Source organism: Polyodon spathula, chromosome 8 (assembly GCF_017654505.1).
Source record: "Polyodon spathula isolate WHYD16114869_AA chromosome 8, ASM1765450v1, whole genome shotgun sequence".
Lineage (NCBI taxonomy): Eukaryota > Metazoa > Chordata > Actinopteri > Acipenseriformes > Polyodontidae > Polyodon > Polyodon spathula.
The window spans coordinates 39092672-39111626 of NC_054541.1; the positions used below are offsets into that span (position 1 = coordinate 39092672).

At 35.9% G+C, this 18955-nt stretch overlaps 1 protein-coding gene across 6 annotated transcripts in view; it reads left to right on the plus strand.

Moving 5' to 3' along the window:
- Positions 1-18955, plus strand: part of LOC121319920 (FERM domain-containing protein 4A-like) — a 138352-nt gene that overhangs the window by 79494 nt on the left and 39903 nt on the right. For all 6 annotated transcript variants that reach the window (XM_041257882.1, XM_041257881.1, XM_041257880.1 and 3 more), the window contains exons 3-7: positions 118-212; positions 2783-2875; positions 11226-11310; positions 14801-14857; positions 16577-16599. In XM_041257882.1, coding sequence (XP_041113816.1) covers positions 118-212; positions 2783-2875; positions 11226-11310; positions 14801-14857; positions 16577-16599 — 353 coding nt within the window. The remainder of the gene's footprint in view (positions 1-117; positions 213-2782; positions 2876-11225; positions 11311-14800; positions 14858-16576; positions 16600-18955) is intronic.

The following is an 18955-nucleotide window of genomic DNA, read 5'->3' on the forward strand; positions in this document are numbered from 1 at the left end:
TGGATAGCTGCAGGTTCATTACTAGCTTCTATCGGTCAGTGTCAGCTGCTGATTTTCAGCACGTTGTACTGTAGTATGGGAAAGTAAAACATTGTTTCATGTCTTTTTTGTTTCTAGCCCAAACTCCTGGCGAAAGATCTGTTGGACCTGGTGGCTTCACATTTTAACCTGAAAGAGAAGGAATATTTTGGAATATCCTATACAGATGAAACGTAAGTAACCTCTGAGAGCCAGCGGTGTGAAGACCACTGTTAATTAAATAGGATATTACACTGAGACATCAAGATACGACTTTCTAATGAGGCACCCACTTAGCAATGGTCAGCTGGAATTACATGGCAGATATGAAGATTCTTAATGAATCTGTACAGCAAAATCCCATGCGATTCCTTAACCTTTCTATCCTAACACTTAGCAGGCCCAGGAGTTTTCTTGTTTAATAAAATGAAGGTTACATTTAAATCTGAACCTCTTGTACTACATTTAGCAATTAGACTATTTTTATAGCATTTTAATAAAATTGTCACACCAGTCATTGCTAGCTATAAAAGCAAAAGTGAACAAGACTAGAATTTAAATAATATTTATACCTTTTGAGATGACGGTTGCTTTGTATGTTTATTTTTTAAGCTAATTGGCTTAGCATGTGTGTGTCCCAATCCTCAAATGTTGAAACAAGCAGTTGGGCCTAATGGCTTCAAGGAAACATAAAGACCTTTATATTATTCACTTTGCTGCCTTCCTGTCAGAAATCTGCGTCTAAGAAAAATGACTGATCTTCACATACAGCATTTTGACAGGAAGGTAGGGATTTTTTTTTTTTTTTTTTTTTTTTTTTTTTTACTTGAACAATGGTGAGAATCGCTTATGCATGCAACACACCCGAAAGAAAGCCATTAAATTTACAGTTCTACAGAACGATATTGCACATGTCAAATTTCATGTGTTACACCACTTAATATTTTACAAGCATTAAAGCTATTACACAGATCGACCACTTTTATCATAAGAAAATATCTGTGTGTTTACAATAACATATTTCTGTACTGAGCAACTTTGAGCTTTACCCAAGTTTTACCCAAATTATTTTATTATTTTGGTTGATAAATAGATGTATAAGAAATACCAAAGCAACGACAACAGTGTTAAAGGATTTCTATATTGCTGAGTTACTTGCAGAACCACTACTGGAACAATCAGCAATGCGTTTCTTCTGAACATAGACGTTTGTTTAATAACACAGTACTGCTCTTATGATAGGTGTTCTGCACATTGTGCATAATAATTGTGTATCTATAAAACAGTTTCAACTAATAGTTGTGTATCTAATACAAAACTGCATTTTTTAAATTGAAGTTGCAGATAAAACTACAGCATTCAAAATGAAGTGCAGTACAGTAAACGCGCTCTTGTGTTGGCTCTGAAAGGCAATACATTATTGCATTAACTGGAGCTGGCTTTACCTGATGAATTAAAATGAGGCTGCTACAGGCTGGAATTACTTGCTAACAGTGCAGTAACAGGAGTCATCCTTTACTGCACATGTATTGAATTTCTGGAAGTTGCACACTGCTTGCAGTTTCTATTTTTACATAAAATAGAATGTCTTGTTGCATTTCTTGCTGCAGCCTCCTCCTGTTATAAATTCTGTTTAGCTTTGTGGGTTGTGAAGGTCCTAGCCTTTGACTGAAGATATAGGCTACAGTATCTGTAACCCATAGCCAGACTTTGCTGTGGATTTATTAAACGTGATGAACCAAAGACAATAAATAAATACATTTAAAATGTAGATCCAATCAGGCGTACTGGGGCCCCTGTATATGCCCTATGCTGACACAGTTTATTTTAGATATTTCCCTGGCAGTGTTCTGGATGTGTTGCCACAATTGATGAATAATTAAAAGTTTGCATAAGTAACGTCATGCTTTCACGGAACAGTATAGTGACAGATAACAATAGTCTGTTCTTTTCTTCCACTACAGGTAACTGTACTGCTCATTGTGCATAAGCAACACCAGTACTATACAGAATGCAATGAATTCATGCTAGAAATGTACTGTCTGCACACACTGCTCTGTGTAATGTAACCGTATGGCCACCTTGTCTGCTGTAAATTAACTATATAATAATATTTAGACTAGGGGTCTTTAAGGGAAAAAGGATGCCGTCACATTTAAAGTGACGATAGCTTTCATAGGATTGGATTTCAGTCTGCCCTGCTATCCATGTCTAAGCTGGGTGAATTTCAAAGACTTACATTGTGCATATGTTATAGTTGCTAGGTTTGCATGGTGAAATAACATTGTGCTAAATCTTTAGTTCTGATTTAGACCCTTCTAAGAAATATATAGAACAGGTTGTTGTTCTAGGCAGGAGAGACATTCTACTGGGAATTGCTCAAATCTTAATATCCTTGCTAATGATGTTGGGGCTACCCCTTCTGGTGGATTCTGGAACACAGCAGTTTGTTGCCCTGCAGCACCTTGACATGTGCTGTGATCACACATTTCCTTTAAGTGGAAGGGAAACTGTTTTTTTTTTTTTTTTTTTTTAATCTAATCTAAAGGAATGCAGCTTTATTAAAAGTCCTTTTTGGTTGTAGGAAGACAGATTGTAGCAGTCTGGATTTCCAAAATGTGAGTTCACTTGCCTACTGTGCCTCGATCTCCCAGAAGTGTCAGATCCTAGAACAAGTCCCTGTCATCTACTGTAAGTGTGCTGAGAACATTAGCTATTGGACTTGATGCAGTACACAAATATATATATATATTTTTTTTTGCAGGGGCCACTTTAGCTGGTTGCAGCTTGATCGCCGAGTACTGGAACATGACTTCCCCAAAAAGTCAGGACCAATTACGCTGTACTTCTGTGTCAGGTTAGTCTTCTCATTATGTGGTACAATTTGTAACCTGTCCCTTTTTTTTTAGTAGGGCACAGTGTTTTGTCAATACATGTGTGTTTTCAGTATTTCATGATTCTCAGGATTGATCAGTACGTGTGATGTTGTTGGATAGCTGTGTTTGTCTTGCAGTGAGTTACTTTTCCACTTTCAAACAAGGTTTGCTCAATTATTTCAAAGTTTCAGCTTGCTAGCCAACATCACAAAGACTGACTAATAAGAGAAAGTTGATGCATTTGAACAAACAGTCTGGACACTTAATACCTTGTCTGCAATTAATGCATATATCTATTTATATTTTAAATTAAATAATAGAGGTTGTCTTTGTGGGACACATTTAATGTAAAAATGGATCAATGAAATACTTGTTTTAGGATATTGGAGCCTTCAGTATACAGCAGAAATATTATTTTTATCTGTAAGAAAGCAAATAATATTTTCAAACCACAGCACACCATTAGAGAATGCTGTACGACAGTGGTTAGCAATTATAACTTTGACCTGCTGTTCCCAGTGTCCCAGGATCTCCCCTTTTAAACACTGACAGCCATGCTGATGTTGTCATGGAGCAGACAATAGTGTTCCATATTGACTGGAGGCTCTGTGGAACTGCGAATGTGCTCAGTGTACTGAACACCCTGTTAACACCACCTCTGCTAAGTGATGGTGGAAAGCCTGTCTAGCTAGACTGAATCTAGGAAGCACTTACTCCATGCCAGGGAGAAAAATAAGATATCGTATGATTGCTTTTTGTTATCTAAAATGAGGCCTTAATTACAAAACATGCCCTATTAAGCCTTCAGTTCAGTAAGAAATGTCTATAATCAAAATATATGTAGTACACACATGCATCATTACCCTGTACACTTTGCTATGGTGTTTTATTTGCGTATTGTAGTATTTATTATTCTTGATCAGTTTTATCATAAATGAAGATGTAAATGCATGTTTCTTCAAGGAAGTGGATTAAAGAAGTACTGCTCTGCAGACAAGGACAATCGGAGCATGTGTGCAAACATGAAAATGATACTTTGACCCCAATGTTAAATTCCTGCACAAGAGCTTTCCCGATCATTAGTATTGCTTTCATTAGTCTCTGCTTTCGACAATCATGTTACTTGCAGCAAACAGTGAAGCTCTGTCCTTGGACAAGCTCAATGTAGATGCAGAATTAGTATCTTTATCAGCTTAGGCGGTTTATTTCAGAGGATTATGTCTGTGTGGAATACTAAATACATTTTCTGAGCTTTGGGGTTTTCATGATGTTTTTTAAATGTTAAATTATTTCCCCATTATTTATAATTTATAATATTTACACACACCCTTTTGCTGAATTTAAACCTCTTTATTTCTAGAAATCGGATACGCCAACCTCATAGTAATCAATAAACTGTATAATTTCAGATATCTGCACTCATGAGCAAAAAATGTAAAGATGCCAGAATGTCTTCATCTGCTTATTTTTTTATTCATTGACTATGAAGCTTTACTGTTCAGCCTCCATATCAATTAATAAAAAAAAGAGATGGAGAAATTCTGATGTAATCCTTAAGTTTTTGTTCATGGACATCCAAAATGATATAGGCATTTTAAATGTTCACACAGAGCTGAATGACCAAATTAGGAGTACACCGAATCCATGATTCGGTTTTCGGATTCGGCCAAATACTTAGAATTCGGTGAACCAAATCCTATATATCTGTTCAGACGCACATCAATTTTAATACATCCCTCCAATGTGTGCAGTTCTTTAAATAAGACAAGAATCCGTTATTGAACGTAACTGTTGTATTTAATAACAAGAACACGTTTGATGGACACTCTCTTGACTCCCTGAATTACTGGTGGTGCACACATTAAACACATGCGGCTGCTGAATACAAACATACCCCCGCATGCAACCGCACATTCACATCCCACTTTTCATGGAGTAAAGTTATGCAGTAAACCTGTAATGTATAGTAACGGCAGACTGTTATAGACTTTTGTTCTTTGCCTATCAAACATGTTCTATAGATCATACTGAGATTTAAAAAAATTAAATAAAAAAAAAAAAATCTGTGCACAGAAATTATATATTTTTTGTAACTTTACGACTGTCAGATGTGCAAGACGTTGTTGAACAATGTGCTTTAGTAAATTCAATTTTACATTATTGTAATGTGCCAGTACAAGCTGAACCATATGGAAACTGCTGTGTTTTATTAAAATCATTTTAAACTATTTCATGGCCTATTTGATATGTGTTACACACACGGTGTATTTAAATCAACGTGGGTTTTATTTCACAGGGAGATCATTCAGGTCACCCATCACGGAATTTTTTTCTTAATAGCTCTCAGGTAGGGTTGTCAACAGGCTCCAGAATCTCAGGACACTAAGGCAGGTCAGGTTTTTTAACTCCCCTCAAAACTGCGATGTATTCGACATGTCAAGTGAGTGTGAATTGCTTCAGCAGTTTAGTAAATTTATTTAATTGTGGTGGCGATTCTGTCCGGAGAGCCTCGTAACAATGATTAATCATATTGCTTGAATCTTTTTTTATACAGTAAACAACAGCTATCAAAATAGTGCAACATTGTTATTATAGATAACTTTGCACTCACCTGCACTCTTTCATTTAACCTTGTGGCAGCAGGTAAAGTTTCTATTTTGTTTAATATTTCTTGCTTCTACAGTCCCGCCCAGTCAGAGACTCAGAAAGCCAATCAGCTGCTGTGTAGGTCTGATTGATGGAAACGATCCTCGCAGGCAGGTGTGTGCTTTTGGTAACAATTAAGTAAAACAGTTCAGTTAATTTTGCGACAGTTTGCACAATTCACACTCGGTAATAATTCAGACTGAATACATTGCCGTTTAGAGGTGAGTTACAAAACCTGACCTGCTTTAGTGTCCCGAGATTCTGGAGCCTGTTGACAACCCTACTGTCAGATCAGGTGACACAGGTTGAAACATTATTAAAGAAAATAGTGGGTTATGGCAAGGATGCAGCTTTCCTTTCTTGTAAAGGTACAGTAAACAGTTTTCTAGTTTCTGTTGTGGGAGGAGAGAGCTAGCGGTAACATATGTAAGTTTCAAACTGAAATCTTATTCAGGGATATATTTCCATTCGGTAATAAAAATACTATTAACTAAAAGGCTCAAAACTATAGATTGTGCGCATCCCTTGTAAGTAGCTGCCAGTCTGTTTTTCATTCAACAGGTTCCTTCAGTTTTCTTGACAGTTTTTGTAGATTTGGTATTCGGTTCCGTATTCGACCGAATCTTTTGAGATTCGGTGCATCCCTAGACCAAATATAACTCGAAGCAAATAGAAATCTTGGGCTTTAGACTGGATGGGTTGTGGGGATATTGGGAGAAAACTGGTCTGTGTATACATGAAACAAGTAATACTTCCAAAACTCCTAAATAACTCCTTCTCTAACAATGTTCTCACCAGTCCTTACTTGTTTGCCACAATGCTAAATGTTCACTTCCTGTGTTACAGGTGATAGGATCCCACTTGACCCTTATACTTGTATTCTACACTGCACATATTGTAATGCTAGGTGGGATTCTGTTAATGTAACACAGAACGTGAATGGGAAGAGAATGGGTTGTGGCATTGTGAAGAGGCTTAAGAACAAACCTAAGTGAAAACTCAGAATCACTCAAATGTCAGAAAGAACTGGGACTTGTAAGAATTATTGTTCTAGATCTTCCAGATCACAACATCCTTCTTAAAACTGAAGTTTAATGCTTTTAGGGTATTCTGTTCAATATTTAACTAAATTGTTGATGCAAAATCTCATCAAATTGCACGTGATTGACAGAAGGTGCTTAACTGTCCTGAGGTCTGTCAATTAGACCAGCAAATAGTTTTATTGATCTGTTTGTCAGTCTTATTTAAATCATATATTTTAAGTATTTTTTCACAATACAAATGATTGATTTATTTTCTTAATTAGGACTTACATACTACTTTTAGTATCCAGTGAGTGTTTGTAAATATGACCGTTCACAATGTCTTAACTTTATTGTGCCAGCTGGTCAAAGCTTTCCTGTGATTGTTGCTGAATAGTTGCACATAACTGCTGTATCTGTTGGGTCACATGAGGCATCATGTGATTTTACTATTTTGTTTAGCCTGATATTTTATGTTACAAATAAAATACTTCAATAGACCCACTTCAAGCTCATCATGTAAGTTGTATAAGGATCACAGTAGCCAAGGGCAGTCTGAGCTGTAGGTCTAGTTTTTTGTAAGTCTTTGCAATATGGTGGTTCCACATAATGATGTTTCATAACACTATGGCTACCATAGCCCTGCTGCCTTTCTGCTGCGGAAACACTTTGTTTAGTCCCAGCTACTCAAAGCTGAAAGAGCCCAATACCAGTTATATGATGCAGTCAATCATGTTGTGGGTTGTTTGTTTGTTTTTTTGTTTTGTTTTGCTTTTGCATTTATTTCAATTTTGAGAACCTTGAAAATATTGTGAAATAAAATAGTAGCAATGTAGCAGGTTATAATTAAATGCTTAATTCAGTAAGTCCACTACAGTAGAGAGGATGGTATACTCTCAAGGTTTACTTGTTATTTTGAGAACATTTGAGTTGAATTAAACCAGAAATCAAATAGTTCACATTTTTGAATAGTTGACTGAAAAGTTTTTTTTCATTAAGTCCATATGATTTTATTATTCTGTTATTTATTCTATGCTTTAGAAACCAAACCGTCATTTAAAGAGATTAATTGAAATGACCGGAGAGTTGCTGATAATGTGAGTGATTAGAGATGACTTCTTAATTACTGAGAGTTTGAATAAAATAAAGCCCCTTCTGTTTTCAGATGATATGAAAGGAAATCATAATCTGCCACATTCCTTAATAGTGTTTAAATGCCTGTGCTGTGTAATGTAATATAAATAGTACGAAGCTGCAGAATGTTCTAGTTCCAAAGGAAGATGGGTTTTATGTAAAATTGATTGTGCGAGTTGCAATGAGATGCCAAAATCCGTTTGGAGGAGCCTGCTCTTTGGACAGAAAGATAAATAGGGCACATTTACTGCTTACAGTGTAATCTAATTAATTTTATAGTACAACTGTTGTGCACCACAGATATGAAATAGTACTACAAACCTGGGTGCTAACGGACCACGCTTGCATCAGAGCAAGCGAGCATAGGTGGGCCAAATGGCCTTTTCTTGTTATAGAATTTATGTACAATATAATAAAGTAAGTGTTGTCTTCAGATAGTACAAATTTGGAGCAACAATGTGAATTGTACCTATCAAGTCATACCCTGCAAGGATAAACCACAGCTGCATTTGTAGAGCTTTATTTTATAGCACCGAAAATCAACCTGGATTGCATCAGCCATTTAGTTTTAGCGATTCCCCAATGCTGTAAAGTTGCTCTGAACAGTCCTGCTGTGAATGATCCCATCAGGGTAGAGGTTGGTCAAACCCACCTCTGAGTCAAGTAGAAAAACATTTTGGCTGGTGTCTGACAACAATGTGTGTAACTTGGATAAAAAACGGGATCCACAATTTGAATATTCCAAGCCTAGGTAAGTGCCAAGTTCCTTTTTGCTATCTTCATTTTGGCGTCAGATGATCATTTAGATGTTTGTTTTATTTAGACTCTTAGATACTCTTCTTTTGGAAATGCTTGTTTACTGTTTACTGGAATAAATGACAGCAAAATGCAGAAAAATCCTCCGGTGTTTGACCTAATGTGTCTGTAGAGGCAGGTGAGAGTGTTACGTTACACATAATAGAATATTAGCCTGGTCTTTTCACGGAAATCTCATTTTCACTCGTATTTCAGGCCTGAATAGGTAAAATAGACTGCGTTGATCAGTAACTGATTTTCATTTTTGATGTGGTTTCACCCAAGAGGTTATGTCTTTTACATTTCTCGCCTATGCAAACTCCGTTCTCTAACTATGTTGTGATCGAACTACAATAGCTTTAAATGTCATTGCTGAATAAATAATCAGATATCATTGAATGAGGCTGAAAGGTATATGGTTGTGCTTCAAACCATCAAGGCAGTATTTTGCTTCACTTATGCAAATTGGTACAATGTATAATTTTCACTTGGAGCCTTGATTGTATATTGATTTCTAGTTGGAGGTGTGCTTTCCTGCGTACAAATCATTTTCCTGGTATTAAAAATGTCATTAGACAGCACTGATTTTAAATAGATTATAACTGATGCTACATTTTATTTTTATTTTAAACCGTATTTCTGCCATACTGTACTTTTATTTTTTGCATAGTGTCAATGCATTTATTTATTTATTTAATACATATTTTTAAATCGGAAACCCTTTACTGTACAATATATTAGAAATAATACCACCATCTTAATTAACAGCATAATTTCCTTTTGAATAGAACATTACTCCCCAAACTTAATCGGAATAAAAATGTTTTTACCATTTTGCATTGAGATTACATTAAACCTGAGACCAGCTAATCAAGTGAGATGGAGCGGTTAGGTGTGGAAACACACTGCACAAGATTTCCAAATTTGTCAAAATCTTATAACTTCAGTTTGAATTTGAAAATGAATATGTCCCCCTGTGTCCTTTTTTTAATCCTAAAATATAAATCAAATATAGTTAATCAAATTCCTTTTTATGACTATATAAAGGATTTAAAAAATGTTGTTATGATGTTTTTCAATGACTCTGCTGTGGCTTCTGGGGAGTGGGAATGATTTGCATCACTGAGCACAAGCTCTATAGCACAACACACAATCCAACCCATGTGTGGAACATTCTCTGTATCAATTGGTAGCCTGACACTTGAGGATTGTGCTACAGGAATTGAAATGTACACATCTCCAAAAAGAGATTTCTCTCTGCCATTGTGCAACATAGAAAACTATGCAGAAGTGCATTTAATTAATATCAAGAAGCAGAGGAAATGTGAAAGGCCAAGGGGAATTCAATGATGTAATCTTGACATTCCCTTATTGCTAAGCCTGGAGACAAACGCTACCGTACTTGCATCGTCCTTCTGATTCCAGCGAGAGAAAAGGGTTCCTGTTACTCTTGCAAGTGATGACTTGCAAAGTTTACTGGGTTACCGGCAGTGCTGACAGCAGCTCATAATAAATCACACCGATTACTAAGATTACAGTGACCGGCTAACCTGCTTATTACATATTCCTAATAAATGTGTGCTTGTGAAATTCTGTTCTTGTCTTGGCTATGGTTAATGAAACACACCCACGCACATTGCATCATCATGATATTTTTGTATTCCATTATGAGGTTTTCTTTCCATAATGTAGACTTACCGGACGGTGACGGTCAGTGCAGTAGGGAATAGTGCCACAAGTAAAAGTGAACTGTTTGTGTGTCGATATCACCTGTATGCAGACACTCCTCTCCTTTAACGCAATTATATACCGTTTTACTGTTGGAATGTGTCAGTTACAAATTTAAGTTTATTTCCTCTTCATTACTGGAAGATGCTTCGTTATACCGAAGCATAGAGGGCATCGGCTGTTAGGAGAGGTGCATTTATGAAATGGTTGACTAATTTTGAAACCCTCATTTCTATTGTGTGTCACCATGCTTAATGTAAAATGTAGGGCAGACCAATACATAATAATATTTTTGTGTGGGAGGACCTCTAGTGGTCATTTTGTAGAAAAGTGACTGAGAGAAAGTGAAATATATTTTCAGTTTTTATTTCTGGTCACGTGATGCCCTTTTTTTTTTTATTATATCGAGCTGACTCAGTTTCTTAATTAAACTCTTGGAAAAGCATTGATTATGAAACAAGTTCACTCATTTTTTTTCTACCAAATGAGACTATGATTCTGTTTCATTGATAACATAAAGAAAAAAAAGCCAGCTCCTTATTTTTAGTTCAAAACAAACACAAAAAGATTTCACGGATAAAAATCTTAAACAACTGTGTACAAAGAATGCTATAACCTATTTTGCAAATAAGTTTCCTCTTAATTACAATTTAAATTAATTTAACTTCACTCGCTGTTTGTGTTTGGTTTGAATTAAAAAAGGAGCTGCTTTTTTTTTTTATATTATCAATGAAACTGAATCATAGTCTCAATCAAGTTACAGGAGAAAAAAATAAGGTGATCTTGTTTCGCAGTCAACACTTTCCTAGAGTTTAATTGAACAGAGTTGGGACATCATGTAATCAAAAATAAAAACCAAGAGAGAGAGTCAAAACAGAGAGCCCCAAATATACTGAAAGTTTCCCAACAGAAGCTTTATCTTTAGTAGTTTTACAGAGAGCGTGGTATATGTGTACAGTATGTTTAATCTTCACATATTCTTATTTATTATTTAATTGTCTTACAGGTTCTACATTGAAAGTATATCCTACCTGAAGGACAATGCCACAATAGAACTGTTTTTCCTCAATGCAAAGTCTTGCATTTACAAGGTAAGATTAAGCTTGGAATCAAGCACTGTCTTGTATTGCATATGCGACGTGTGTGTTTTTTGTTTTGTTGCTGGAGTCTGTTAAGAAAACTCTGCTGTATCCAATATATCTGTATATTGAAAAAAAACAACAACAAATGGGTGAAAACCAACGATGGCAAATGCTATTTTCATTTTTCATCCCACTAGAGGGTGCAACTTAAATATGAAACTTCCGTTAAACAAGCTGGTCTAACTTTAAATGTATTTGCAGCGTGTCATGTGGTGCGACCTGCAATTTCATTTGCTCATTACATTTCTAAAGTAGAAATTAAATTCGCATTCAGTCAGGTGTCGGTCGTGTTTCCTCGCAACAAAACTAAAAACACCTCTCTTAATTTATTCATTTCCCTAGACATTTCCCCAGTGAGCCTGAAGTCTACACAGCAGCTAAACGCTTATGTTCTTTTAGGATTCAAGATGTAATTAATGAGAAAAGTAAAATGTGTCACTGGTCTTAAAAACACAAGTATGTCTACCTTAAAAAGTCTTTGTCATGGATCATTTTAGGCGTCAGCTGTTAAAGGTGACGGAAATGTATTTTGATACATTAGTGAATTTCAACAGTTAGAAATGTTCTACACAGAAAGAATGCATGCAAGGTATATTGACTGCAGATCAGGAAGGCTTTACTTTCAGTAAATATGTAGTCAGTGATAGTTTTCACTTTGTTTATCCTTTAATCAAAGGCACTTGCTTCCCACTGGACTCTGATAGCAATCACAAGGGAAAGTGTTGTAGTTGGAAGAAAACTTAACTAGTCCCCGCTTACTGTGAGCAGTAATCTGATATGTTTGTAGAATGAAATGTGCAAACGTTAAGGTTAACAGCACCATGAAAGCTATTTAGTATATTTGCTTTGAATACCTTTTAACTCTTCCAACACTGCAGACCCAATACTGTATTATAAATTACCACTTGCATTTTACGCCCATTTAAGTAAAGTGTTGAAAGAGCTCCACTTACAATTCTTAATCTAGTTTTTTTTAAAGGTATACCTTATATAACATGTTGTTCTGTGCCAGTCTCGGATAGGTTAAAGTTTATTTATCTTTAAATGGTATTGAAATGTTTTGACAGACTCTTCTAAGATGTGCTAAAAGGGGGGTTGCTGAATAATACCAAATAACATAATAATAACATTTAGTATTGATGAGGTGTGGGCTCATGGTGTGCAGTGACCACAGCAATATGACCTTTTAGTTCAGACTCGCTTGTCTCAGTCACCAAGGAAAAACCTCCCCATCAGTAGTTGCTAATTAAATCAGAGCGTTAGAGATGAAAGAACAAGGTCTTCATTGTCCCACTATACCAGGCTTTGGTGATAATAAAGTGCAGTTTGAAAGACGGGGTTATTGAACCTTCTTGGTTTTCTGGCATGGGAACCACACATCTCATCCTTTCTCCAAAGCCTTTGCTAGAGGTTTTGCTTGCTTACGGCTGATTGGCTGGGAGTTGATACTGAAGTAAAATAATTTGTTGTGGGGGAGGCAGATAAGTTGTATACTTTTGTGTTTATGGACAGGGATGTTTTAACATGGGTAGGATATGAAGTGCCATGAGCTTTATTTTTTAGTCAGTCTAAAGCATGTAACCCACCCCTGGAACCTAGTGAACTGCATGAGTACAATTGGCTTTTTTAATTTTTTTTTTTTTTTTATGTGTATGTGTATATATATATATATATATATATATATATATATATATATATATATATATATATATATATATATATATATATATATATATATATAATGACTTTTTGAACAGTAGTGACAATCTTTTCTTAAACCCCAAAACATTTACATAGGTTTCAGTTGGTCCAGTTTATTTGTAATATATATTTCTTTCCAACTTGCTTAAGGCAGTTCTTGTTCTGTGAAGGGAGTTCACACTGGTTATTCTGGTCTGGGAAGATTTGCCTGACCAATCAGTGAGGCTTCTCATCAGAAACAACTTGACAGGAAGGAACCAAGTAGGGATCTGTACTTAAGAACATAAGAAGAACATAAGAAAGTTTACAAACGAGAGGAGGCCATTCGGCCCATCTTGCTCGTTTGGTTGTTAGTAGCTTATTGATCCCAAAATCTCATCAAGCAGCTTCTTGAAGGATCCCAGGGTGTCAGCTTCAACAACATTACTGGGGAGTTGATTCCAGACCCTCACAATTCTCTGTGTAAAAAAAGTGCCTCCTATTTTCTGTTCTGAATGCCCCTTTGTCTAAACTTCATTTGTGACCCCTGGTCCTTGTTTCTTTTTTCAGGCTGAAAAAGTCCCTTGGGTCGACACTGTCAATACCTTTTAGAATTTTGAATGCTTGAATTAGGTCACCACGTAGTCTTCTTTGTTCAAGACTGAACAGATTCAATTCTTTTAGCCTGTCTGCATATGACATGCCTTTTAAGCCCGAAATAATTCTGGCCGCTCTTCTTTGCACTCTTTCTAGAGCAGCAATATCTTTTTTATAGCGAAGTGACCAGAATTGCACACAATATTCAAGATGAGGTCTTACTAGTGCATTGTACAGTCCCCATTTACCATCCTAACATCTTAAATATGTTAGGCAGAGTACTCTGCTTTTTTAACAAGAAGTTGAGATATGTTGACCAGAGTTGACCAGAGTCCTGTACCTGTTCTTCTGTAACAGAATGTACATCCACACAATGGCTATCAACTCGCTCAGATGCAAAAGCATTTTATTACAGCGCTTAACAACAAAACACTCTTGTGCTATTTTGTGTAGCTGTAAAAAGCCAGCTCAGAGGGGCTTGTGATATTTGGTTGAAATCAGCTGATTTTCAGAGATTGCTGCAGTGTTTCTTTTCTTGCTTTGTTAAAATATATGTAGAGTACATTAATCAATATTAAAACGGAAGAAAAGGGGTCCCAGTGTGGCTCACCTGGTAGAAACGCAGCCGCATGATGCGCAGGCTGAGTCACACAGTGCAGGTTCACACCCTGGCTATTTCTCCTCATCGCTCTACAGTGAACCCTGCTGGCCAGGTGCCCAGTGACATCTGCCCTCGAGTTCCTGCAAAAAAAAGGAAGCTAGCTTGGTCATGGGTTCAGAGGATGCCCTCTGAACTGTCGGGTCTCCTGAGCCATGTATGGAATTGCTGCATTGAGGGGGAAAAGCAATTGGACATTCCAAATTGGGAATAAAATCAGGGGGGAAAATTTATAATTGGACACACTAAATACAATAAAAAACAAACCAAAAAAAAAAAAACATAGTGAATAAAGTAATAATATGCAACAGCAAATTGCAGGATTAAATGATCTTAAATAATGTGTACAACACTGGACATGTTATATGGTGCATACCATTTCAATCACTATGAAGTCAAGTAAGGTGAGGCGTTGCATCCTTCATGCTTCATTATGCAGTAATACAGGAAAGCACACTGGAGCAGACTAATGATGATTTCCATTGACCTTTTTTTTTCTTTCAGGAACTGATTGAAGTTGACAGTGAAGTAGTCTTTGAATTAGCCTCCTATATTTTACAGGTAAGATCATGTTTTTTGTTTATGCATTTCCAATGATACAAACAGAAAGACAGTAAAATGTTTGTAGTGTTGATTTTTGTATGGAAAAAAAAACAAAACAAAAACAAAACAAAACCTGACCAGCCAATTACAGCAATCTGGTGGATTGAAATTCCTTCATTAGACAGTTAAACTGGATTTGTTTCTAATTAACATTTTCTAAGCCAGTGCACTTTATTGTGCAGTTTGGAAAACCATTGTAACATTTAACAAAGAACATGTTATATTCAGTAGCTTTCAAAGTATTTTTTATTAATAAAAAAGTCACGTAGTATTACTTTGTGACAACTTTTTTGTTTTGTAAGAAAATGCAGTTTGCTCAAGACTTAATTTGAGCAGAGTTCTACTGATTTGCACAGGTCACTGCTAACGGTCTGCTGTATGTTAAAGAATGAGCTTTTGTAGCTTCACAGATTAGTTTAATTAAGGGCTTGTAGGGTAACGTTGGCTGTGCTTTCAAAAAGAAAGTTTTTCTTAAGTCTCACACGGGCGGTCTTGTCCATATTCTGTGCAAGCGCATTCACTTCGTTCACAGCAGCTATAATATATGAGAGCAGCCCTAGAAAGCTAAAATGCTATAAAGTTTGTGTGCAGATGGATCTGAGTAACGCCAGCATAAAGATGCTGTAAGCCTGTCATTACTGGCACGCCAGCATCTGTCAGCTCAAGGGTGGCAGCATAGTGCTGTGTTAAGGGACCTGCTTCAGTACATCAAGTTAAAGGTTAAATAATATTAGCTCGAGGGACAACCAGGGATTCACGTTCAAATGTCACATAAAGTATGGTCAAATCAATTTGAACGTTCACAGTCCTTAACTAAATAGGTAGAAAGATTTTATAGAAAGTAGAGCATAGGTTTAAGCAAAATTAGATGTATGTCTTACCCATAGTAGCCTTAAACTAATTCACAACTACTATTCACTTCTACAGGAAGTCATTAGCATGACATATTACACTGCAAATCTACAGTATGAATCACAATTACTGAAACATTCCTTGTGGTTAAAAATATAATTTTTCCAAGCGAAGGGTATTTGCTGTTTTCTGAAGAGAGGTAATAAGAGATCATTTTGGAGAATCAGTCTGTGCAGGAAATTAGGTCTTCATGGGAATTCCTGTCTTATTGTCAGTTTAATGTTATTGCAAAATACTGTTTTTGTAATCTTCTTCCTTACTGCTATATTTAAATTCAATTTGTGAAATTCGCATGACTTATTTTATTACTGGCAGTCTACATACTTTAAGCTGTGCTGACTTATTTAAACTTTACTGTATATTTGTCCCAATTTTCTTCTGCACAGACACATAGATAACTTTTATAGATTCCATACCGTGAAATATGAGATCCTAAATTGATGTAAATAAATCTAACTTTTTAAATTTTTTTTAAGTGTTGTTTCTTTCAAATGCAGTGTTTATAAGGACAAAATGGTAACAAACATACGCTTGTGGGATATTAAACAGCGGTCACCTGAACTGTACCGGCCATGTATACAAAAGTCGGAAGTTCTGAAAGAATCTGGCATGTACCAAACAAATGGAATGTGGCGTCCTAAGTTTATTACTTAATCACCTTTTGTCTTGAATGGTACTCTACTGGGACTGACTACAAATCATTAATTTCTTAACCCTCTTGTGTTGCAACTACAATATAACTTTTTTACTTTGTCTTTACTGCAGGAGGCAAAAGGAGACTATAGCAGGTAAGCAACACGTTCTATTTTACTTAATCAGCCTTTCTTGCTTGACTAAAATTGTTTTCTTTTTTGTTTTGTTTTGTTTTTACAAATTATTGACTAAAAGGCTATTTCAGTTTAAATCTGTAGCATCAAATGTTATGGTTTAGTCATATGTAAACTGCCATATTGGTCAGAAGAAATGAATTATAGCATTCCAGAGTATTGTTCGTGTTTCTGGATTCCTAGTAAAGTGGGATGAAATATTGTATTTAATCTAAGAGCATTAAGTGGGTGTACTGTAAATTGACCAAGTTTTAATGGTATTTTTGTTTGTAATATGGTCTATCGAGTGGATTTTGCTATGTACATAAATCTTCTATACTGCTATCTTCTTCAAGGGGGGGGGTTCCAGTGAGCTGCGCTTAGGTATTTCTAATACCTGTGATACATTAGACTTGAATAGAGTAGCCTGGAAATGCATGAAAGCAGGGCAGGGCAGGCAGGGTGGAATGTGCCATGTAAACAGTGCAATGTAACCTTCAAAACCAGGAAGGCAGAGAAACCAGGAAACTCGAGTTACTGCTTTGGGGTTTCATGTCAGCTCTGTACTTTGGGTTTTCTTTTCAAACATCTAATATTTGCATAAACCATATAGTACTAGACACGGTTACTTTCAAAAATTTTATTCACATGACTGTAGTTCAGCTAATCTTGCAGTGTCCATTTCCACTAATCAAAACAGCTGATCATTTTGCAGTACTGTATATTACGCAGTACAAACAGTTTCACTTTTTATCGTTCATTGCTAAAATGCATGATGAAAATTTCTCAAAAAAGAAGCTGTAGGTTTGACTTGCAGTCTTTGAGCAGCGTACAATAATTGTCAGTTTGATGCAAACTTGACTATTTCTTGAAACATTTTTATGACTCGGTGCACCGATATTTTAAGTGTACATGGCATTTGTTACGTGTGGTAAATTGAATACAAGTTAACCTGTATTAATGTGTGATTCTGTTCCACTGCTGAAGTGCTCAAGTTTGTCAAACAACAATATATATTTAATTGTGCTCATGAAATGTAAAAATGCATGAGCAGCGTACTTTGATTTCTTTAATCATACATCACAGTGCACTAAAACCTTATGGTATTGCACTCTTTAGATCACACACCTTATAGTGTGTATACATATGTAATGGCTGTAAATTGTCAGATGTTTTGTAGCGAAAACCACAAGCCAGTTTTAAAGTATTCAGCATGTTTTTTTTGTTTTTTTTTTTAACTGGAAGTTACTGTCAGTCTAGCCAAATAGGAAATGAATTACTAAGGGCATGATCTTTTATTTCATAAAGTCTGTCTTCATTGCTTGGACACCACCGGAGCTGATGCAGACAGGATTGTTTAGAGTAGGCTTGTTTGAGATGTTGTAAAGAGTGTCAAAGGTTGGGAAGCTATTAAAAATGTGACGAGCTCCAGCTCTTTCAGCTCAGCTGGTTTGGTAGTGTGATGGATTATGAGTCTTTCTGTGGGGTGGGGTGGAAGTTATGGCCCCTGTGTTCTTTGTTTCTGAGATGTCAAGGTTGAAAGGGCAATGTCAGAGCAGTGTTTGTTAATCCTGGGAGAAAGGGAAGGGTAAACTACTGTTTTACACAATGTTTATAACTTTGACATACCGGTACTTCAGAAAAGTAACTCACTGATGCAGCATATATATATATATATATATATATATATATATATATATATATATATATATATATATATATATATATATATATATATATATATATATATATAGCTCCCAATATAAGAAAGCATGTGCAACAGTTGAGAAACAGGACACACATTGTATTCGGAAACAATAGTGCAAGCAAAGGGGGCCAGTTCATAGCTGGCTTCTTTTTAAGCCTTTCAGTTTGTACAGCAGGGCTGTGAGTAACAAAGATGTCTTTTGTGAGTGTTTTTCTATCCTTCATCTTTGATTTATTTCAGACTTTCTGGAGGAGTGGAAACTGTTGTGTATTCCAGTAGGTCAGACATCTAAGCTTAACTGACTTGACCAATCACAGTCAAATTTAGTTTAGCCTTTGAATAAAGCCTGCAATCTCCAAACTGCTAACAGTGAAGTTGCAGTTTAAGAAAAAATTAAAAATTAAAACAAATAACTACTATGATATTTTAGGGCAGGCTTCTTCAGACTGAATTTACCGTATTAACCCTAAGCCCGCTCATTGATCTCATCTTTACATTACTGATCAGCAAAGCATGTTTTGGGATGAAGAGTCCACCTTCAAGCTATAAACTTGTCTCTGTTAATTCAGATCTCTGAGCAGCATTCAACTTTTATGATGGAGCTGCAGTGAAATTGTTTTGAAACAAAAA